Source organism: Staurois parvus, unplaced genomic scaffold (genome assembly GCF_062004578.1).
Source record: "Staurois parvus isolate SC_StPar_1 unplaced genomic scaffold, SC_StPar_1.0 ptg000423l, whole genome shotgun sequence".
Taxonomy (NCBI): Eukaryota; Metazoa; Chordata; class Amphibia; order Anura; family Ranidae; genus Staurois; species Staurois parvus.
In genome coordinates, this window is record NW_028318219.1 from 3,633,129 (window position 1) to 3,654,390 (window position 21,262).

Consider the following 21,262-nt stretch of genomic DNA (forward strand, 5'->3'; position numbering starts at 1 on the left):
AACAAGAAAATTAGAATCAGAGCAAATATAGATCCCAAATTCATTGAATTTTAATTTGATGTTCTGAGTCCTTTAAAGTGTTACTAAACATGCTTGTTATACTCACTGTGGAACATAAGGGGTTAATCCTCTCCACTGTGTAAAAATACAGTTTGATCCTGTATTCTCTGATCCTCCCCTCTTTCAGTGCCCCCCTCATTTCCTGATAAGATAATATCGTGTGGAGACACTGCACATGCTCAGTTTGGTGTGTATTGCTAGAGAGGTTGTTTTTGTTTTCTAGGGAGTGTGCATGTGATCAGCACAGGGCCAATCAGCACTGTCCAGACAGAGGTCAGGGTTTCTATATCCTCCTAGAGCAGAAATAAAACTTCTCCAAGCTTTAACCAGTGCTCTGCTGGACACTGATAGAAGTCAAAAGACTGCTCTAACTGCTGATGGAAAAGGTATTTAGAAGTTTATATTTACTACAATAATTGCATTTCCATGTTGTAGGTACTGTGGGAGACCAGATATAGTGAATGCAGGGTCCTGGGTTTTGTAACACTTCAAGTCTTCATTCCAAGCCCTGATGAAGAGAGAGTGCTGTTGCCACCAAAATGCATTGAATATTTTTTTATATTGTTGAATTGTGAACAAATAAAATCTTCTTGAACTCTTTCACCTAATTGTTTGGCACCTATTTATTTGTTTACATTTTGGCCCAATATCGGTATTTCAGTTCTGGGTAGATGCTGGTGGGGTCACACACTATTCACTATTTGGGACTCCAGTAGTTAGATCATCAGAGCTCCTCCAGTCACCCTGCATAGCCACTATAGGGTATCATTCTTTCTGCAGAAGCTAGTGGGGTATATCAGCCTTCAAACAAACATCAACTGGAAATTTCAGTTTGGGGTGAACTAACCAATAAAGAGTGTGTCACTTTTATACCATAAAGGCAGATATTCTATAGGCTGACCCATCATTTAACCAATACATTCACTAGTATCTGAGGGATGGATAGGCTGCTTTTTCGAAAACAATTTTCTCTTGATTGTTTGCTTTTACCATGTAAGGTTGACAGGTCCCCTTTAATACTGGTTTGGCACAAGTTATATAGACGGATGCTGTAGTAGGCATCACAATATGTACAATCTGACACAATACCATAACAGGGCTTATATTCATATACATGTCTACAGAAACAGCAAAGGTGCACTGGATAATGTGAAGGTTGTTACATTCCACAACCATCATGAAGTTGTACTCCCAACAACTAAATCCATTTTTGGCTTGATAGGCACTGAACAAAAGTATTTGGCAAAGTGGGCAGGTCATATCTGAATAACTATATCTGGGGTTAAAGCTTAAAATGAGGCCATTTTAGCTTTTCTGATAATAGAAACTAAGCCTGTAAGGGTGGATAACCAAGCTGGGCTGTAACCGCGTCTTAATCAATACCTGCCAATTACCCGTAGTTGGACATGAAAACTGAGCTGTGACTGAGGTCACTGCACCAAGCTAATAAAACAAAACGCCAAATTACTGTGTTCCGGACATGTATAGAAATGGCATCGCTAATAACACAAGATACATCGATTTTTCTAAAGCACAAATGAACATTCAGTCTAAATCAGAAAAATGCATTTCACGTACATCTAAACAAAAAGTGTGCAAAGTTTTACCATTTGTTCTCTTTAGGAAATAGCCAAAGCCTAAGTAGCCGTGTCCCCTGCCAGCACGCTGTAGAAAAGGACATTTACTCTCTGTGTAGAATCAGTGGCTTCTCTGCAGAGGTTCAACACGCCTCTGCTGAATTAGAGCTCAACAGTCAGGTGGAAACAAGAGCTTTGCTGATTGGTGGTGTGTTGAGACCACTGCTTCCATGCAGAGCAAGGGTCCTACTCTAGAACACAGCCACAGTCTGGGTAGAAAAGCATGCTATTAAGAATGAACTGTAAGACTTTTGAGACCACTGCTTTCACGCAGAGCAAGGGTCCTACTCTATAGCATGCTATTCTACCCAGACTGTGGCTGTGTTCTAAAGAATGAACTGTAAGACTTTGGACACCTGGGGGTTTATTTACTAAAGCTGGAGAGTACAAAATCAGACTCCCTTCTGCATAGAAACCAATCAGCGTCTAACCTCAGCTTGTTCAATGAAGCTTTGGCAATGAAACCTGGAAGCTGATTGGTTTCTATGCAGAAGGGAGTCTGATTTTGGACTCTCCAGCTTTAGTAAATAAACCCCCTGTTGTCTGGATGCTCCTTAAATACATATAGCTTGGTCTTTAGGATCTAATTGGCACAGTTTACATTGTGGCACCCAGCCTAAAGCAATACAAGCACAGAAAGCTTCAATCAGCCCATGTGATTTGCTGCATTTAAATTAGATGGTGAAAACTCAATTGTCATCTGCTGCTACGTTACCATGCAAAACCAATTGGTATATATATACCAATATGGTTGATCACATAAGCATTTTTTGCTTTCGTTGACACATTCACAGTTACAATCAATGTGTCCATAGAACATTGTCCCCATTCAGTTATCAAATGACAACATGTGTTCCATATGTAATAGAACCAACCTTTGCTCTGCAGCAGAAAGATTACAAATAGATTTAAACAGTTTAGAGCTCATTCTATAGAACTTTCAGTAGAAGTGAACAACATTCACTGTGGCCAGCATTTATTATCCAGACTGAAAACTGGATATCTAGAAACAATGCCCAATCATTTACACAATGCTAGATGTTAGAATTACTTCTCTTATCTCCAGAATTATCTTCACACCAGCTAAGTTGTCCTATGAAACAGTGTAATTCCAGCCACACATATGTAGATTTCTACCCCCATGGACTAAACGAGAGAAATCAATTGATTCAGCCATCCATGCTAAACAGCATGGATGGAAGAATCTCCCCTGCTGGCTGTTGCATCAGAAAGCAGCAGTACTGCCAGCCGCCTGACTACCTGCTGGCAAGACCACCCAGGGTTCAATTTTGGCCGATTTAGCAGAATTTGACAGAAATTCAAGCCATGTATAACTAGTTTAAGTTGTTCATGAAAGCTGTTCAGTATCAACCCTTCCACCGATAACATTCCTCTGTCCTGACTCTTTGATGACCGACTTCTTTAAAGAGCAATTTCCAAAATGAATATATTTGAGGCAGATTGGTGCATGGTTCCATCCACCATCTGGGTCTTTACAGGAATCCAGGACACCAGTACAGTGGTCTCTTCTCACTTCCAGAGAGGCTTAACAGTCTAAGGTTGTCTTTTCAGCCAAAGTACTTATGCCACTACTTCACCTGGGATATCCATAGAGTTCAAGGAGCATGAAAATCATGTATCATACACCCTAGTGAAATCTACATCGAACGGTATAGAAAACATACAAGCTAGTGGCACAATTAAGTCTGCTAAAAAGAACAACCTAAAACAGAAATCGATTTTTGGGTAGCATTAATCTATAACTGCCAGCTGTAAGAGGAGCTGTCAGCTGATGAGGCCAGTCATAAAACAGTTATAGAAACTGTACCATGTTAATGGCGCAAGAAACCGCTTGGCATGTCTACATTCACACAGCAATGCTTGTGTTCACACTTGTTGCATTGAAGTACATTGGCATGCATTTAAAGCATATTGCATCACAATTTCCTTTTTAATTTACTTTGGTGACAAATTACAAGTCAATGCATCATGCACAACTTCTTCCCAAGGCACTGCAACATTAACAGGTCCTATAGAAGACAATATATTTTCTGCCTGTGCATTGTGGAAATGCAGCTAGATAAAAGGCAACTTATCCAGTGTGAAGAAGCCCTCAATTTAGCTAGAAGCAAGAAAATTGGCTGCTGGGCAGAGAAACCATTTATAGTGTGTCTTCGCGCATGACATTACACGAGTGTGTTAAGTGGTGGTTGTAGAGGCCTAACTACGATGGTGACAACTGATTATGAAATCCCTGTGATACATCACGACATATTAAACAAGCTGATCCCAAAGTGGCAGCAATGTATAGTCTCAAGTCTTTAGTAAATCATCCCCAATATTGGCAATGTGTAGATACAATTAGTGAATGTGTTGAAGCTTCACTTTGTAAAGATCACCTAATAAGATGCAAGAAAAAAAAATAATAATTTTTGCTTGCACATGATTGGTGATGGAAGTCAGCAGAGCTTCACCACATTCACTGAAACCAGCCATAGACGGATTGAATTTCGATCCGTCTATGGGCAGGCTGGTTGTACTGAGCTACCAATTGACTTCAGTACAACAAGCCTGTCAGGTCTTTTTCGTACAATCACTGCCAATGGCTATAGCTGCCAGCAGTGATCATTTTGGGAAACCTCCCACTGTCAGAATACAATAGCGCAGTGGGAGGGATTTCCCCATTAACACGGAATGTGTTGATGGGGGAATTGAGCAATTTTCTTTTCTTCAACTCATAGTTGAAGGAAAGAAAATTGCATCAACTATGGCCAGCCTAAATTCTGGGGAAAATTAATGCAACTGCACTTGCAAAGTGCACAGTCAATTTGCCTTTAGTAAATCAACCCCATTGTCTCCTACCTTCAATCTTATAAGTGGCAATCAGGGCCAAAACACATGGTTTTATAATTGCTATATCTATACATTCCATTGGCTTATTCAGTAAAGTCAGGCGAGGAGCTGTGAGCAAATGTAATCTTTAAAAAAACAATCACGATCTCTTAAGGCCTAACTTTTGGCATTGAAGAAATTTTTAAATGATTTAAAAAAAATGATGTAATGTTTGTTTTCTATGGAATTGGTAACATATCCCCTAATGCTTATGGTAACCCAAAGTCTGGCACTCCAACGCAAAATGAGCGCTAAATAATACTTCAACAGTAATGGAGGGGCTTTTTCATTATTTCTCAACTGCCCAGGATAAAGCTGGCCATGCACTATTCAAATTTTGGCCAGTTCCTGACTAACCAGCCAAAAATTCACTTAGTGGGTAGTCTTGTTTGCCACATCCCACCTGACATCCTTTGATGAAAATTCGAAGAAGCCAGGCAGAAGGCTGTCAGCCAAACAGGCCTTGCATCTAATGAGATGCAGATACTGTTAGTATATTCTGGTAGTCACTACTTACTGGTGGCTGTCAGAATACAACATATACAGCCAGCTTTGGGCTTCAAAGCCTAAACTCCAGTCAAACTTTTTGCAGTTTTGGATAGCGTAGAAGAGTTTGAGCCTCTGCCAGTTACTATTAGTGCCCTGTTTGGGAGATTTTCCATCATTTCCTGTCTATTTGAGGCAGGATATGATGGAGAATCTCCATAAACTTGGACACAGGCAGCAATAAAACTGACTTGCAGATAAGAATTAGGACTTTTAGCAAGTTGCTACTGCTGTCCATGCCCTCAGATTTCCCCTCACTTCCTAATTGACTATTTTGTATACAACAGGAAGTCAGGAAAAATATCCTCAATGGGAAGAACAGCAGCAATACAAATTTTTCAGTTGAGATTGGAAGGATTAAAACATCAGGTTGTTATTGTGTCCCAATTTTCTAGATTCCCCTTCACTTCCTGTGCAGTTGATGGGTGTCAGACAAAACGGCAAGTGAGAAAATCTCCTTAAATGTGGTCACATGCAGCATTTAAAACTTAAAAAAGGTCCTAACCCTTCTCTACTCTATGCAAATCTAAAGGAAAGTTACACTTTTACTGATCTGACTTACAGTGAAACTGTTAGTCATGGTAAACATTAGTAAATGTGCTGCCTAAAAAAAAAAAGACAAAAGTTGCTGTTGTCACAATATTTTGCCAGAAAAGCTCTCATGTGCACCCTCTGATTTTGTTACCAAGAATGAACTTTCTTGACTTTTGCCTCCATAACCTCAGCCCTACCTACCCATCATACTCCCTCGATCAATAGAAAATGCACTTATTCACCATGGAGGTGCTCTTAGAAGACAGTGGGTGGGGGCAGGTCAGCTTAGTGGTCAGGGAAGTTAGGCCTTTTAAGTTGGCCGTACAGAATTAGAATTTTGTCTGAATCCCACAGGGCTAACCAAAAAACAGAGTATGACCAAGCTAAGTGATTTTAAACACTTTCAGCAGCTGATTTTATCATGTTTGAAGTATGCAGCTGTGTTAGCTTTTTAATCCTTGCCTATGTTCCTTTTTAGGCTGGTGGCATGACTGCTGTCTCAGGTTTCGTTTTTCAGGGTGGCTCCTTTCTCTTGCAGTGTACTATGGTGTCCGTTTATGAACCAGCGGTAATAGATCGCTGCTCAGTTCTCCGGCATTCTCGGAGAACACAGTTCTCCTGTGAATTCCTTTTATGAAGCAGTTCTCCAAACGAAGGGAGAACTGTCTCCAAACGCTAGAGAACGGCTGATTTTACTATAATCTCGCGAGATTACAGTAAAAGATCAGTTTACTAAGCAGAGGTAAATTATCGCTGCTTAGTTTGCGGTCCCTCCGATTCTCCAGCTCTGGGCTGGAGAATCTGGAGGGAGAACACAGATCTCCAGTGAAGGGCTGAACATGTTCTCCGCTGATCTCCTGAGTGTCATAAACTGTGAATGACCAGAGAATAGCTGCGATCCTCTGAATCGCAGTTATTATCATAAACGGACACCTATGTAGCCACCGTTACATGCAGGGACTACAAATTTTCTCTAAGTTTGTTCCGTTAAGTTTTGTTCATTATCCGTGCTTTGTACTGCAATAAATGTTTTGTAATTTTCTATTAAGAAGCTGCAGTTTGTCCTCATTTGGACCCCCTTAACCTATGGGTTCTTTACCCTTGGTTTTTGTCCTTTTCTGTCTATTGGGACTACAGTTGTGTCTCCCCACACTGTGTGCATCAATAGAAACACACAGCCCATAACCCAGGGTGGCTAGGCACTCCCATACTCCTCCGAATTCCTCCCTTCTCCGAGCTATCAGTTAACTATTCACAGGAAATACCAGAAGTTCATGGAAGCAGCACAGAGAGCAAAAGCCAGCAGCACAGAATGTTGTAAACTTTAAAGTAGTTGTAAACCCTTACATGCTTCCAGTGAAGTGAGTGGCCTCAGGTGATACACAGAGAATAAACAAATCCTCCTACACAAGTTCTACCTGATTATCTGAAGTCTTCTCTTCTCTACATCCATTAAGCGTTATAAGTTCAGCACTTTTTGTCTGAGCTGTAAAAAAAAGGGTGTGGAGAGCTGAAAAACACTCTGCAGAGCTCAGTGAGGAGAACTCTGAGAGCTGATTGGAGAGGAGGGACACACCACCCTTCACAGGAACAGAGCCAAGGCTGTCAATCTGCTGGAGGTCCCTCTCGTCAACATTTTTTTCTGGTTGTTGGGAAAACTTGTCAGAAGTGATTCATATGGATAGCAGAGAAACAAAGCAGCAGACACTTAGTGCTCTTGATTGAGACAAGTACACACTATAGAGGGATATGCTTTGTTCATATTTCATGTGTATGGTTTACAACCACTTTAAGCGCTGGGGTAAGAAACGTAACAAATATTTACTGGGGAATGTTTATGTTATTGTGTTCAATATGTTAGGTTAAAATACGCTGAGGATTTAGTATGACTTTAGGCACAAACCGCCTGCTCTCCACTGCCTCTTTGCTCAGTAGGAGCACTCTAAATGGACAGAAAGATGGGTAAGTGAGCCTTAGTTCATAAGGGAGGTCAACCACTTGGTAACAAAGTTCACCAGATACAGAGAGGCGCAGAGCAAAGAGTTTTCTGGCACAGAGAGACATCAGGTTCCTTGCAATGCCTGCCCTTAGACAAAACGAATCACAACTTTGCCATTATGTGCTACTAGATATTAACCCTCAAAAAAAAAAATTTGCTATGAAATATAAAATAATATATTAGTATCCACATATAGTATAAAAGTAATAGATTCAAAGACCAAATATATTAAAGTGGTAGTAAACTTTGGAAATGCAAAATCTGCTGAAAGGCAATGCTTTTATAACAGAAGATACCCTACAGGAGGTTTCTTCTGTCATAAACTCCCCTCTGCCTGTCAGCGGGTAATGTGATCTGAGCTGCACATGCGCAATTCAGACCACATTTACAGCCTGCTCTACATGCTTCAGCAATGTGACCTCACCTCTGCCCGGCCATTCAAGCGGCCTTATATTCTGAACCCGGAAGGAAGACCAGGTGAAGATGGAAGCGTCGGGGAGCCATGACAGCGCAACCCTGGAGGGCTCAGTTTGTAGGCAAGTCTATCATAATGTACTATTGTGCAATGCATACTAGTACATTGCAGCTCAAACCTGCACAGGGGATCCATTGTTTTACATTGTAGAAGACTTTACTACTGCTTTAAGACTAAGGCATAACTAGAGGGTAAGCAGTCCTTGCAACTGCTCCCAAATCCATGACATCCTGCAACCCAAATATGTCAATTTATCAGCTCTATAAAAGTAGAGGTTCCCTTTCAATTTATATATGTGCTGTTTGAGCTGGTAGTAGGTTAAGTGATGGTTAGAGATTTTTATATGTGATATGAGAGGCCTGTGCTCAGATTTTCTACTCAAGCTCCATAACTGTTAGATTTGAGATAATGTTCTAATTCTAAAAGGATACATCTTTCAGCACTGCCTTGCTGTCAGCAATCAGGACACGCGGTCAGCCGCTCCTGCTATAAAGTTAAAAGGTCAGTTCCATTAGCTCAAGTTCTCTATAAGGGTAGCCATAGACCGAAAGGCCTTCCAGATGTTATCTGTCCCTAGAAACAAACATGGAACACCAGTAGCATGTTGGAAATTCTCTTCTACTGAACCAAGGTGGATCCGGTTAGTCACACCATACTCTATGTATGGCGCAGTTATCACAAGGGCTGCATATATCAGACACACTGACAAGGGAAAGGTATGGCAAGTCTGACATATATAACTGTGAATGGAATGAACAGCTCTTGCCTGTAAGGAAACTTTTAAAAATGTTTTAAAAATTGACATGTCCACAGCTGAAAACACGATCAGCTGAATTATCCACTCTAGAGTTTTTACAGCAGATCTCAACCAAAACTAAATTTTTCTGTATCTAGAAGATGCTGGACAACACATAATGTCTAGCGACTCCATTGGTGAGATCTCCAGATTTGGTTCCCCAGGTCTGTACATCTGCATCACTCTGAGGAGTATGGGGTTGTACCTTCACTTATATATTATTTTGTATTATCAGGAATGCAAAAGGAGGAATGGAAACATTGTAGGTTGTAACAAAGCCAAACCAGTGACAAAGATTTCACCGCTGGAGTCCCCAAATGATATACAAAATCAGGAAATGACTCAGCTGGGCAGACCCAAACTAAGACCTGGAATATCATTTTTGGGCGAACTGACCCTTTAACATTTACTTGTTCTTTAAATGTGAGCATGCGCTATATGGTTTTAAAAGAGAGGTAATGGTTTACACAGCAGGTTGTGGTATTAGACAAGTTTCTAGATTTAACAATAACTGTACCAAGCCACCAATATTTAAACCGACTGCTGCCACATGGGAGTAGACACAAAATTAGACCTGCATACAGTCCAGTATTTGGTTAAACTACCCCATTGGTTTTACTCTTACTGCCCTTCTCAAAAACAGTTAAAGAGATGAAGCAAAGAAAAAAAAAAAAGCAAACTAATTAACCCATTCACTGAAAGCAATTCTGCAAGACATTTCAAGGCAATCTTCCTTGGCAGCTAACGGGCCAAACAACATAATTTGGTAAGCATCCCCTTTCACAGTATCATCTTTCTTTTAACCCCTGATTACAAATCTTTACTTTTTTTTTTTCCATCACGTCTAAAGCTAAAGCTAGAATGAGGCCCATGTCCCTTTAAGAAAGTTCCAAGTTCACTTTTCAAAAATCAAATAAAAAAACAGCTAAAAAAAAAAAAGTTAAAAAAGGATAAAGAACAAGGAAAAAGAGTGTTTCTTTTTTGGTCTTATTTGATTCCTCTTTTTTCTTTAATCCATCTTTCTGATAAGTCCTCCACCCATCGTGGAAATTTTTGGTATTCGGTTTGTTCCCCCTCTCTTTACATGGCGCTTTCTCTGAAGGTTCGATAAGTCTATAGGTTTTTTTTTTTTTTTCAAAAACACTTTGGCACAGAGAAAAACAAGAGAAGAACTTTCTTTGTAAAACCCACAAATAAAAATTAAATGGAAAAATAAAATGAGAAGTCTTTAAAGAGGCCGTTAAAGCTTTTGTTGACGTGGATGCAGGAGGGACAATCTTAGCTCCTCGCACCTCACCGAAATTTTAAGTTTTTTTTGGTTTCAACAACATTCCCTCCTTGAGTTTCATTTCAATAAGATCGGCTTCTTCAGATGAGGTATATAAGACAGAGAAAGACGCACCCCTGCAGCCCTCACCCTTTGACCCCCATTTTATCATCATTCACGGGTGTCAGGGCACAGAAGGAGGGGGAACGTAAAAATTTTTGGTAACACTATTTCTTGGTATATATCCTCACTCTGCCAACACTCAAGAGTCTGTACTTTGGCACAGCGTCAGCAAAGATCAAGTTCTTGTTTGGTTGTTTTTTTGGTATCTTGGTTGTGTTTATTTTGGTTTCGTTTTTGGTTTGCTTTGTATGTTTTTTTTTTTGGTATTTTTTTTGTCCATCCGCGGAAACGTGATCCTGGATTTTTATCCCATGAGACACAGGTTAAAAAAAAAAAAACCTAAAATTTGGCATCATTATAAATAAATAAATATGAATAAAAGAGCAAAAAGATGGGGGCAAAAAGCAATGCTGCTAGAATACATCAAGCTTAAAATGCTATTGTGCACAGAGAGGGTTAAAATACATAAATAGATTTTTCTTTAAAAAAAAGGACTATTTAGCAGGGAAGTAAGGAATTAATACAACGGAGAAGAACGTAAAGTAGTCGTTTTTACAAAAGTAGTCATTAAAAAAAAAAAATCTCAATGGAAAATAACTAGGGGAAAAAAAAAGGGACAAGCTATTTAGGTTTGATCTGTAAAATTCTAATAGCAGTCGTCGTCTTCTTGCTACCAAAAAATTTGGATAGTTTTTGTTGGGAAGGATTTTCTGTATAAATAAATTAAATTACAAATGGGTTGGGAAAGGGAAGAGGTTTCAGTGCTGGCTAAACATAAAGAGTTATAAATAAATCTATGTGTGTCTTTTTGAATATGGACAATCACACATATACACAGAGTTACTCTGAGGTTCTAGGTACGTTAGGCTTTGGATAAAGCTGTCGTTTTGGTATTTGGTGTAGAAAGGGGGGCAGTGGTGGCCATTTTGAAAAGGGTGCAGTTCACCCTGGCCCATGTCACCCATTCACCCCACCTCATTGAGTGGACACTCTCATGTTGAGGCTTCAGCCGCTCCCTCCTAAAATTTATAACATTCATTCCCCACAATAAGAGAATGTAGAGGATGAGGAGGAAGGTGGATGGAGATACTTCCTGCCCCCTGTTATTAGCTCATACTTATCTGTAAATGAAAAACAAAATGGCACAAAGCTCAACATGACAAACAAGATAGAGCAGAGGGGTTAAGTCTTTGGGAATTCCTTTGGTCGGGGAGCTCTGTACACCCCCGCTGGGGGTGCAGAATATTTTTGGTTTCTCTGAAGTATTTCCGAGGTTTGGGTTTTTGGTTCTTATTTGGTTTAGGTTTCTGGGCTTGTTTGGTTTTTTTTTTTTTTTGGTTGTTCTGTTGGAGTTCCAATCCCCCCCTCCACGCATATCACTTCTTTGCTGGGAGGAATAAGGGGCCAGAGGCAGCGCCTTCTGAAACACGCTCGTGCCTCTAACCCCTTGTGGTATCCAGGAGCCCCCAGGTACGTAGAGACTCAGCATGGGTGCTGGTGGAGGTTAAAGGGGGGAGAGAGTGCTCCTCTCTCAGTCGCTCTCCCCACTGTGTTGGGAGCCCCCTGGGCTGTGCTGGAAGGAGGTCATGGCAGCGTCTCCAGAGGAAGTGGAGGAGGCCGGGGAGAGGCTTGGGGTACCACCAGCAGATGCAATGCGTCCCATGCCAGGGCAGATGAGGGGGAGACCTCCAGGGTTCAGGAAGAGCGGAGGACTCACCAAGCTAGGCGAGTTGGAAATGCTGGAACCGCTGGCAAGGATGAGGTTACCGCTGGCATCAAGACCGGAGATTGGCAGAGAGCCACCACTGGTCAGAGCTAAAAGAAAAGAGAGGTGAATTAGCGCAGAAGAATATAGCAAAGTGTACAAATTAGGAGATGGTATTCTATAAAAGCCTCTGCAACAAAAATGTGTAGGAACATGTGGTTCTTAAAATGTCCTATTCGAAAAATCATGCATACAAAATAAGTTTTCTTACTGTGGGCACTGGAATGTCCTACATGGTTAAATTTGAGCTTGTACTGCCATCTTTTCAAGTGTTTGGCACAGCTTCTTTTTTTTTTTTTTTTTTAAATGGTCTTTCTTTGTAAGCTGACCATCCCATTCTGCCAATTTTGCTAGCCTTTTTGATTTTTGAAGGGTAACTTAAGAAGTGCATCAAAATAATACAAATGCAGTGGCCTACAAGAATAGTTGCAACACACCAGAATAAAGTCTACAACTTTTATAGAATACACACTCATCATGAAGTGAAAGAGAAACTACACACACAGAAAAACACAAGACACAATTTGGTTGAAATATGGATGAGTAGAACTACCTAGGACTCTACAGAAATGACTGTCAACTTTTCAACACCCCATTTGTAACTTAAAACCCCATAGTAATATGGTACAGTTGTATGCCATGAGCAGGGGCGGACTGACCATTTGGAAACTCGGGCACTGCACAAGGGCCCAGGGTCAGTAGGTGGCCCCATTAGATGCCCCTGGTACCTCTTTCATAGGCTTTTTTGAGTTTGGGCAAGGACACAGGGGCCCCATGATCCCCTATTGCCCGGGGGCCCCATGAGTTGTCAGTCCGCCCCTGGCCATGAAAAATTATTTTTATCCCCTATTGTAGATGACATTTTTGAAATCCAAGTCCTGGAATTGGTTCCCTGCAACACAGGTCTTTTGTGGAGACACCAAAAGAACCAGTAATTAGAGATCTGATGGTAGATCTATGGATCAAGGGTGTCGTTGAAAATGCTTGTTGCTGTGTGGTTAGGCTTCTGGACCACTGAGCTAAAATGTGCAGATCTGACAGTTCAAACTTATTGCAGATCAGTTATAAATTGCTGAAAAGGACATTTTATATATATATATATTTTTTTTTTTTTTTGTTTTAATTATTATTATAAAGAGAACTCAAAATGACATACTACATATTTCCTCTTCAGAGAGTTCCTTTAAATTACCTACAGTTGACACTAGAGGGCATTAAAAGCATGTTATTTGATAGATGAACAGTACATTACAAACCTTGAATAAAATTCAGACTATGTGCCCTTGTACACTATCATGTATCACTATCCTTGTACACATCACACCACTGCAATAAGCCACAGCACATTTTAGTGTGGAGAGTCGTGGTGCCACTCATTCTGAATGACACCCTACAGCACTTACCTAGTGCACCACAACTGCAATGGAAAGACATGAGCCATCTTTGTGTTGTACTGCCCTGCGTTAAATAAAATAGTGCATGTCTCTGTTAATGTGCACTGGTAGCCCATTCAAAAAGAGCATCTTGCCTTGATGCAGCTCACCTTAACATGTGTTAAAGCAACACACTGGGATTGATTTACTATATCTGGAGAGTGCCAAATCTGGTGCAGCTTTACATGGTAGCCAATTGGCTTCTAACTTCAGCCTGTTCAAATAAGCTTTGACAAAAAAAAAAAAGGGAAGACTATTGGTTTCTATGCAGAGCTGCACCATATTACTCTCCAGTTTTAGAAAATCAACCCGTTTGTGAATGGGTGCACAAAAAGTATCAACATCATTGGAAACACTTATTCAGTTTTCCATTGTTTAGGCAGACTTGGCGAAAAAACACAAATGGATACGTGCAGTGGACAGTTATTTATCAGCCTCTGCTTTTTGCCTTTGGGTGCAGCGTTTGAAAGAAAAATGTACTGCACCCTAAAGGGATTGTACCAGGAAATAAAGTTAAACATAGCCTGAGATGTATTAGTCATGTTGGCAGTCAATGCACATACTGGCAACCTTTAGCGGATTGAATAATCTACAGATGTGTGTACAGATTTATGTGTATTTGTTTTTCTTGTTTTCTCGTGCAAGCTCCACAAATTGTTTGCACAAAAGTTTGGCACTCCTGCACTTCCAGCCCTCAGAGTCTACTCTTGGGTCAGATCACATTGACTAATGGCAGCATTGACTACAGTCTTACATATCTTTGATGGAAACCACTAGCAGGCCAAAATCAGATGTAGATGATTAGCTTTGCTGACAATCTATGCAACTCTAATCTATTTTATGGCTACCTTTCTTAGTTTGCTGTTATCCCTGCAGTTCTATTTTAAGGCCCCCTGACTTCTAATTTCAGTTAAGTTTCCCAAAGCCCCAGCTAAGAATTAGGGGTTTTATAGTCAAGACAACTTGTGGCAACTGCCAAACAGCTGAATGTTTGGTAAACGGTAATGTGTCCACAGTGACATGTAATATGGTGGCAATGTCACAGACATCATGACAATGGTTAATGAGATGAAGCATGCCATGATTCATCATGGGACTCGTCGTTTCCTACAAACCTTGTATGGTGGCCAGTGGGTTTCCAGCCATGAGGGCCGGGTTCAACCCCGGACTGACCCCGAGCACTGTGCCCCTGTAAAACCAAGAATACGGAGAAGATGGGAAGGTTTGAAAACTAAAAAAAAAAATTAACTTTTAATTTGCCATGTAATTCAACACAGGCTTTTATGTTCTCACATTGCAATGAACAATGTTGTGCTGTAACTCATAACAACCAAGGATTAAGAAGTGTATTCTTTCAGTTGCTGTGCAGTTGGTTGTTCTGAATTACAGGACGCTAGTGATCTTTGAGCAAGTTATCAAGTCACACTTGTAGAATGTTGCAAACCTACCTTCCACTCGTCAGTTATGTGTACAACCATCATTTGCAGACACAGTTTTTTGTGGCACATACAGCCTACCTAGCGATATGCAAATGGTTTCTTCTGTGGTGAGGTCTCCTTCAGTAAAAGATTGTCAGGTCTAATGTATCCTAATTTAAATGGCAGGGTGGTCTTAGGGTGACCATTAAGTTATAAGGATTGGCATGTTTCACTATGAACAATGTATGGTCAGACAAGTCCCAATAACCTTCCAAGACCAGGCAATCATGTGTGCAACTCAACTGACATGAACAGCAGTGCTATGGTTGATGTGACCATCCTTAACCCCTTCACGCCTAAGGGTAAAACAAATCTAAATGCCTAAGCACAATTTTGCAGTGTTGACATGTGTCAGTAAAAACGTACATATCATCACAACTACTTTGTACATTCAGGTGAATTATACCTTGTTTTTTTCAGGACAAATTGGGCTTTCTTTTGGTGGTAAATGGTAATGGATATCTCCTGATTTTTTTTTTTATTATCAAAAGGAATACTGGCCCAAAATAGTAAAAAAAAATATTTTTTTTTTATTTAGCTGTGTGTTTCTTGTTACTACCTTAACCTACCACCAAAGAACAACCCAAAATAAATTCTCCAGCTCTTGACGATCGCAGAGATACCATATATGTGTATGTTATTTGTACCCGTAGTACAGCCCAGAAACAATAGTGCACATTTTGTTTTTGTCTTTTTTTTTCCTAAAACACACTGACACTAACTGACACTGATACCAATTTTTTTTTTAATCCTGAGCTTTGACCCTGACCTTTTTTACCTTGAACTTTGACCCTAACCTTGACCCAAACACTTACCCTGGCACTGAACTAGATCAAACTTTGATCTAGGTACTTTTTCTTTTATTTTTCAATATTTATTTATCTTTTTTGTTTTTGCCAGGAGTTAGAGAGATACAATGTATCTTTCTCCTCCATTCATAGAGAGAGAGAAAAAAAAAAAAAAAAAAGGGGGGCCGGGCTGTACAGTGATGGATCACTGTGATAGCCAATCAGAGGCTATCACAGCGATCACGTGATCCGGAATCGGGAGTCCAGGGTCCCAATCGTTAGAACGGGACCCGGTGCTCTCAGTGACACCGCGGTCTTTGTGCTGGGAGAGAGCTGTGCAGCCCCACAGAAAAAAGCCCAGTTCTGTGAGGACGCATATTTGTGTTACACTTTGGTGTCAAGGGGTTAAAGTAGTTCTAAAGTCTAAGTGTTTTTATCTTAATGCATTCTCTGCATCAAGGTAAAAAAACTCCTCACTAACTTGTTCTTCCTCCACCCCAATCCTTAAACACTTACCTGCCTCCTCTCTCAATCCAGTGCTGTCCCAGCTGCAGCATCGCTCACCTCTCTTCCTGGTCTCACAGGAGACACAGAGGGCAGCGAGAGCTATAGGCTCCTGCTGCTGTCAGTCAAACTCCTGTGAGAAGTGAGAAGGGGAAGATCTTTCTGGTGTTGTGTGAGTCTACAGACAAACACAGCGTGGATTGGGAGCGTGCTTACAGAGTTGCCCACTCAGCATCTTGCTTGCTGAGGGAGCACCCGGAGGAGAAAGGGAGTGAGTAGCACTGGCAGGGGACCGCCGAAGGCGAGGTAAGGGACTGCTCTGTACAATATCGTTGCACAGAGCAGACAAGTATAACTGACTGCTAAAGAAATATCGAAACAGAACCCAGATTTGGAATGAAGCCAATAATGTACAGTATCCTGTTTAGATCAATATGATGGCTGGACCAGCAAGTACAGACTTTAAATTAAAACATGCACATATGATAAAGAGATCTCTGTGGTAAATGTAACATTTTATATATTTTTCTTTCCATATTAATGGAATCACCTTTTAGCAAACCTGTCCATTTAGCTGCTAAATCTGTCTTTACCCTCACTGCCCAGTAATTTCCAACAAAACCTGGAAAAAAATCCCTATATAATTTCTGGGTGGAAGCTTCCCTGCAGCAATATTTGGGCCTGGTGATTGGCATCTATAGTGGTGCATCATGGTAAGAAGAGAAGCTATTTAATGGGGCATTGGGAGAATGAAAAATTATTGGCACTGAAGGGCGTGTGCTAGCAAGTGAGTCTGTTACTTTGTCATGAATATGCAAAGTAGAGGTTCGATTTAAAGCCCAACAGGAAAAAAAAAAGATTTTTTTTTTTTTAAAGGAGCACCAGCCAGTATTTATAATTAAAGAATGTCTCTGGTTGCATTACCCACCTCCTTTCTAGTGCTGTTCCTTGCAATACCTTTTCAACTCAGTCTTCCAGAATGAATGATGCTTGGCCTCATTCAGCTCAAACTAAGGACATGCTATGAGTACAGAGCATTATGGATCCTCCCCCTAAGGGGTTGTGATCATGGTAGCCTGCACTCAGCCTGTTCCTTGATATGTATTACACTCTAAAGGGTACGCAAAAGAGGCAGTCACCTTGGGTTCTTCAGAAGGAGTGGGATGTAAAAAGTGCAGGACCGGCAACTTATGTTACCAAAGTAGTTCACAGCTCATGGAAGGGGGAGAGTGGGGCGCCCAACCCAAAGCAATAAATTCCTCTTTCGTCTTTTCGCCTTCAGTGCTGAAGGACCTTGTCTGGACACTGAGTATATCTCTGTGCTATCGAAGACCACCCACCACTGGAGAAGATTAGAAGTGGAGTAGGACCCACATGTCGTGCGACCAGCCCAAAGGCTTTGGAAAGAGATGAAATATAAAAAAAATTACTTTCTGGGGATGGGGTGCCACTGGGAAGGAGAGCTGGGAGCCCATAATTGGGCTATAAGCTAGTTATATGCTAGAGGATCTCATTGCTTCATCAGACTGCAGAAATCCTAGACTTTTTTTTTTTTTTTTACTTCTGGATGATGTATACGCTTCACCATATCTGAAAGGACATTTTGACCGTTGTAAAGGATTGATGGGACAAGCAGTCCCTTTTGTACCAGAAGGAACAGCTATTAAACCTGCTGTAGAACTTTATTTTTTCTAACTTGTACATGCTTTAAAAAATCCTCTCGTTTGCAGAGGCTGCTCCATGTAGTGAAGTGAAGCAGCTGTCTAAGGTGATTATGTAGCAGTACTATGACATGCCACTAATAAGATCACCGCTCGCAGCTACCCATGCTGTCAGACACATTACAAGGCATCTATGTGATCCTCTCCAGCTGCTGCCAGCATCATGTAATGCAAACTGAGAAGCAGCGTGGCACAGAGTGAAGGTTCTTTCTTATATGAACAATACAAATGTGTCTTCTGTTCCATCTTAAACAAACATTACTATAGAACAGAAAATATATAACATTTAAAATAAACTTGATACAGAGGTCAATGTACCAAATCCGTGTTTCTGGTTTAATAAAAAGTTGCGGTTTTTGGTATATTTATCATATAGTTCTACACATAAATAATTGTTAAATGCCACCTTCAGTTCTCCAGTTCAGAATAGAAAAATAAAAGAAAACCATCACTGTCATTAATTTAACGTATTTCAGGTATGGTATATTTTTACATAGCTACATTGGTCCAAGGTAGATACCATAGCAACCTGTATAAACCTTCATGGAGCGCTGATAAGAGTTGCTTGGGTGATCCACCGAAATGGGTTCTGGCACCTAAATTGCTCATCCCAGCAGCCTAATGAAGTATCTATGTATACTACGCAGTAAACTATGCATTATACCAAGATACTATGGGGGTTTTTAATTACTAAAGGAAAATAGACTATGCACTCTGCAACTGCAATTACTATAGAGCTTAGTAAATGAGCAGAAGCTTTGTTGACTTCCATCATCCAATCATGTGCAAGCAAAAATGCTGTTTATTTTATTTTCCTTGCATGTGATTGGGTATACTCTGCAAAATGAAGTTGTACCTCATTTACTAAGCTCTGGAGCTACTCCACTTGCAGAGTGCACCTGCACTTTGCAAAGAGCACAGTCTATTTGCCTTTAGTAAATCAACCCTATGTATATACCAGAGGAAGATGTCCCAGAAAGGTGGAAATCACTGTAATAGAAAACACAACTCCTGTAATTTCCACTTGCTTCGGGGTCCCATGCTGAGCAGGAATACAGGAGGCCGGATGCACAGCACAAGTACCATTCATAAACTGCTTTGAATTTTCTGAATGGATGCAAAGCATTCTCTGATTGGACATCTCAGCTTTGTCCAGTCAGAGAAAAACAAACAAACAAACAAACAAACATTCTCTGAATGGCTCCTGTGCTAAGCAGCTGACCTCCTGTATTCACAATGCATCAGGATGGCCACTCAACACAGGACCTAAAGCAAAAAGGAGATCATTAGAGTAGAGGTGTCTACCTCAGTGATTTCCACTTTCCCAGAGCATCAGTCATGCATGGTATACACATGGATACATTGGTCCAAGCTGAACTATGTACAAATATTCCATGCCTGGAATTCTTTACTGAAAATGCTGTAACATGAAAGAAGGATTGGAAATGGGATACGCTGAGAAGTTTTTTCTTGTTGCCTATAGCAATCAGAATCATTATTTAATTTTTAAATCTGGCCGTTGGAAGGGTACTGGCTACTATGAGCAACAAAAGACATCCATTCCAAAGTGTAGTAAGAGGTCAGCCTGCCATAAACTGGATTCCTCAAAGGCTCCTTGTATCTTTTGCCAGCATAATCCCTGCACCCAGTTCCCAGCTCCACCCACTTTCTGCGGACATTACGACAGAGTCTTATTTTCCATTAAAGCAAAAAAACAAAATTAAAAGCATCTTGTGGTTGTTGCAAGCATATCTGTCCCCATCCGGTTTGCCATCACTTACCCTGTACTGGGGCTAAGTCCTGTCAGGCTAAGCCCAGAATGAGTGCTGCTTTGGGGGCTGGTGCTTGTGCTGTTGCTCGGTGGGGGTGTGGCAGAGGGGGGTGCTGTGTTGGAAGGTGGACGAGGATGGACAAGAGACCCCAAAGCGGAAGGTAAGGTAGTCACTGAAACACAGAGAAAGCGAGTGAGGCACAGACCCTTTGATTGGGTTACAACAGGGTACAATAAATCAAGAGCTCATCATTAAAAGGGAAGTGATAATGGTTTTAGAAATGTTTTCATGTTTATTAGTATTTGTATAAAATTCTTTATTTTGAACACCAATCTACCAATAAGGACATTACTGTCTCTACTAGCAGAGGGAAGGGTCCTCTTCTAACTCATTCAGGTCTCTGTACAGCACAACAGCTGCTATGTAAAACTTCAGATGCTTTTTAGACTTTCTTAGAGCTCTGCCTGCTAGCTGCAAGAAGTAAAGAATACATTTTTAACTGTCCATATTTGCATTATTAAACAAAATGCATACCTTTTTGTATTTGTGTTAAAAATACAAATACAATACATAAATAGATTTTCACGAAGAATCTAAATATTAAAGTCTGGTTCTGAAGTTGAACCATTTTTTTTACCTTAATGCATTCCCCGCATTAAGGTAAAAATGTTAAGGTAACAGCATCACCCTCTCCCATACTTACCTTAGACCTCACTCGATCCAGCACTGTGCCCATATGTAGTTGCTCTCCCAGCTCTCACAGGCCTTCCTGAAGCAGCAGGAGCCATTGGCTCCCACTGCGGTCAATCAAATCCTGTGATATGGTAATGCAAGGTGGGGCAGAGTTGCGCTGTCTGTGGGCGCAGTCAGCGCGGTTCAGGATGGAGCCTGAATGTGTGAGACCACAAGAAGCGGATTCCTATGGTGGCACACAAAGAGGAGAAGGAGCCAGGGGCACTGGCATGGGACCCCAGAAGAGGAGGTTTGGGGTCACTTGTGCAATTCATATGCCTTTTGTTTTATTTTTTAAATTAACTTTATGATCATTTTAAATAGTTTTTCATATATATATTATACATGAAGTGCCTGAATTTGACTTGGTATCAGCCTCTTGTACAGCACAGCACAGAATGAAAGCAGCACAAGGAACTAATCAGGTGTGCTGCAGTGAAAGAAGCATGCCGATAGGAGGAGGGAGCAGAGTGACAGATGCGCTCATCAGTGTGCTGCTTCTCCTTGCACGGTCCAGAAAAAGGGTGGGGGAGAGAAGCTGTTCGTGAAAGTTAAACTGCAATAAACAAAATCAGGTCCCCTCTCCTGCTAGACTAGTCTGTGCTGTGGGGCAGAGCTGTGTACATTTCATGGCTGGATGGACAGAAATATGAATCCTTTGGAAGGTAAAACAGCTTCTATGTATTTATTTTATGTGTGTATTTAGCTGTTTGCCTGGAATTCAGAATAAAACATTTAAA

The 21,262-nt window shown here is 40.8% G+C and overlaps 1 protein-coding gene across 2 annotated transcripts in view; it reads right to left on the minus strand.

Moving 5' to 3' along the window:
• Positions 1–11,033: 11,033 nt before the first annotated feature.
• POU2F2 (POU class 2 homeobox 2) overlaps positions 11,034–21,262 on the minus strand; it is a 185,095-nt gene continuing 174,866 nt past the window's right edge. For both annotated transcript variants that reach the window (XM_089687331.1, XM_089687332.1), the window contains 3 exons: positions 19,800–19,962; positions 14,643–14,716; positions 11,034–12,144 (listed from right to left, as the gene is read on the minus strand). In XM_089687331.1, the coding sequence (XP_089543457.1) occupies positions 11,861–12,144; positions 14,643–14,716; positions 19,800–19,962 (521 nt within the window). In that variant the 3' untranslated portion in view covers positions 11,034–11,860. The remainder of the gene's footprint in view (positions 12,145–14,642; positions 14,717–19,799; positions 19,963–21,262) is intronic.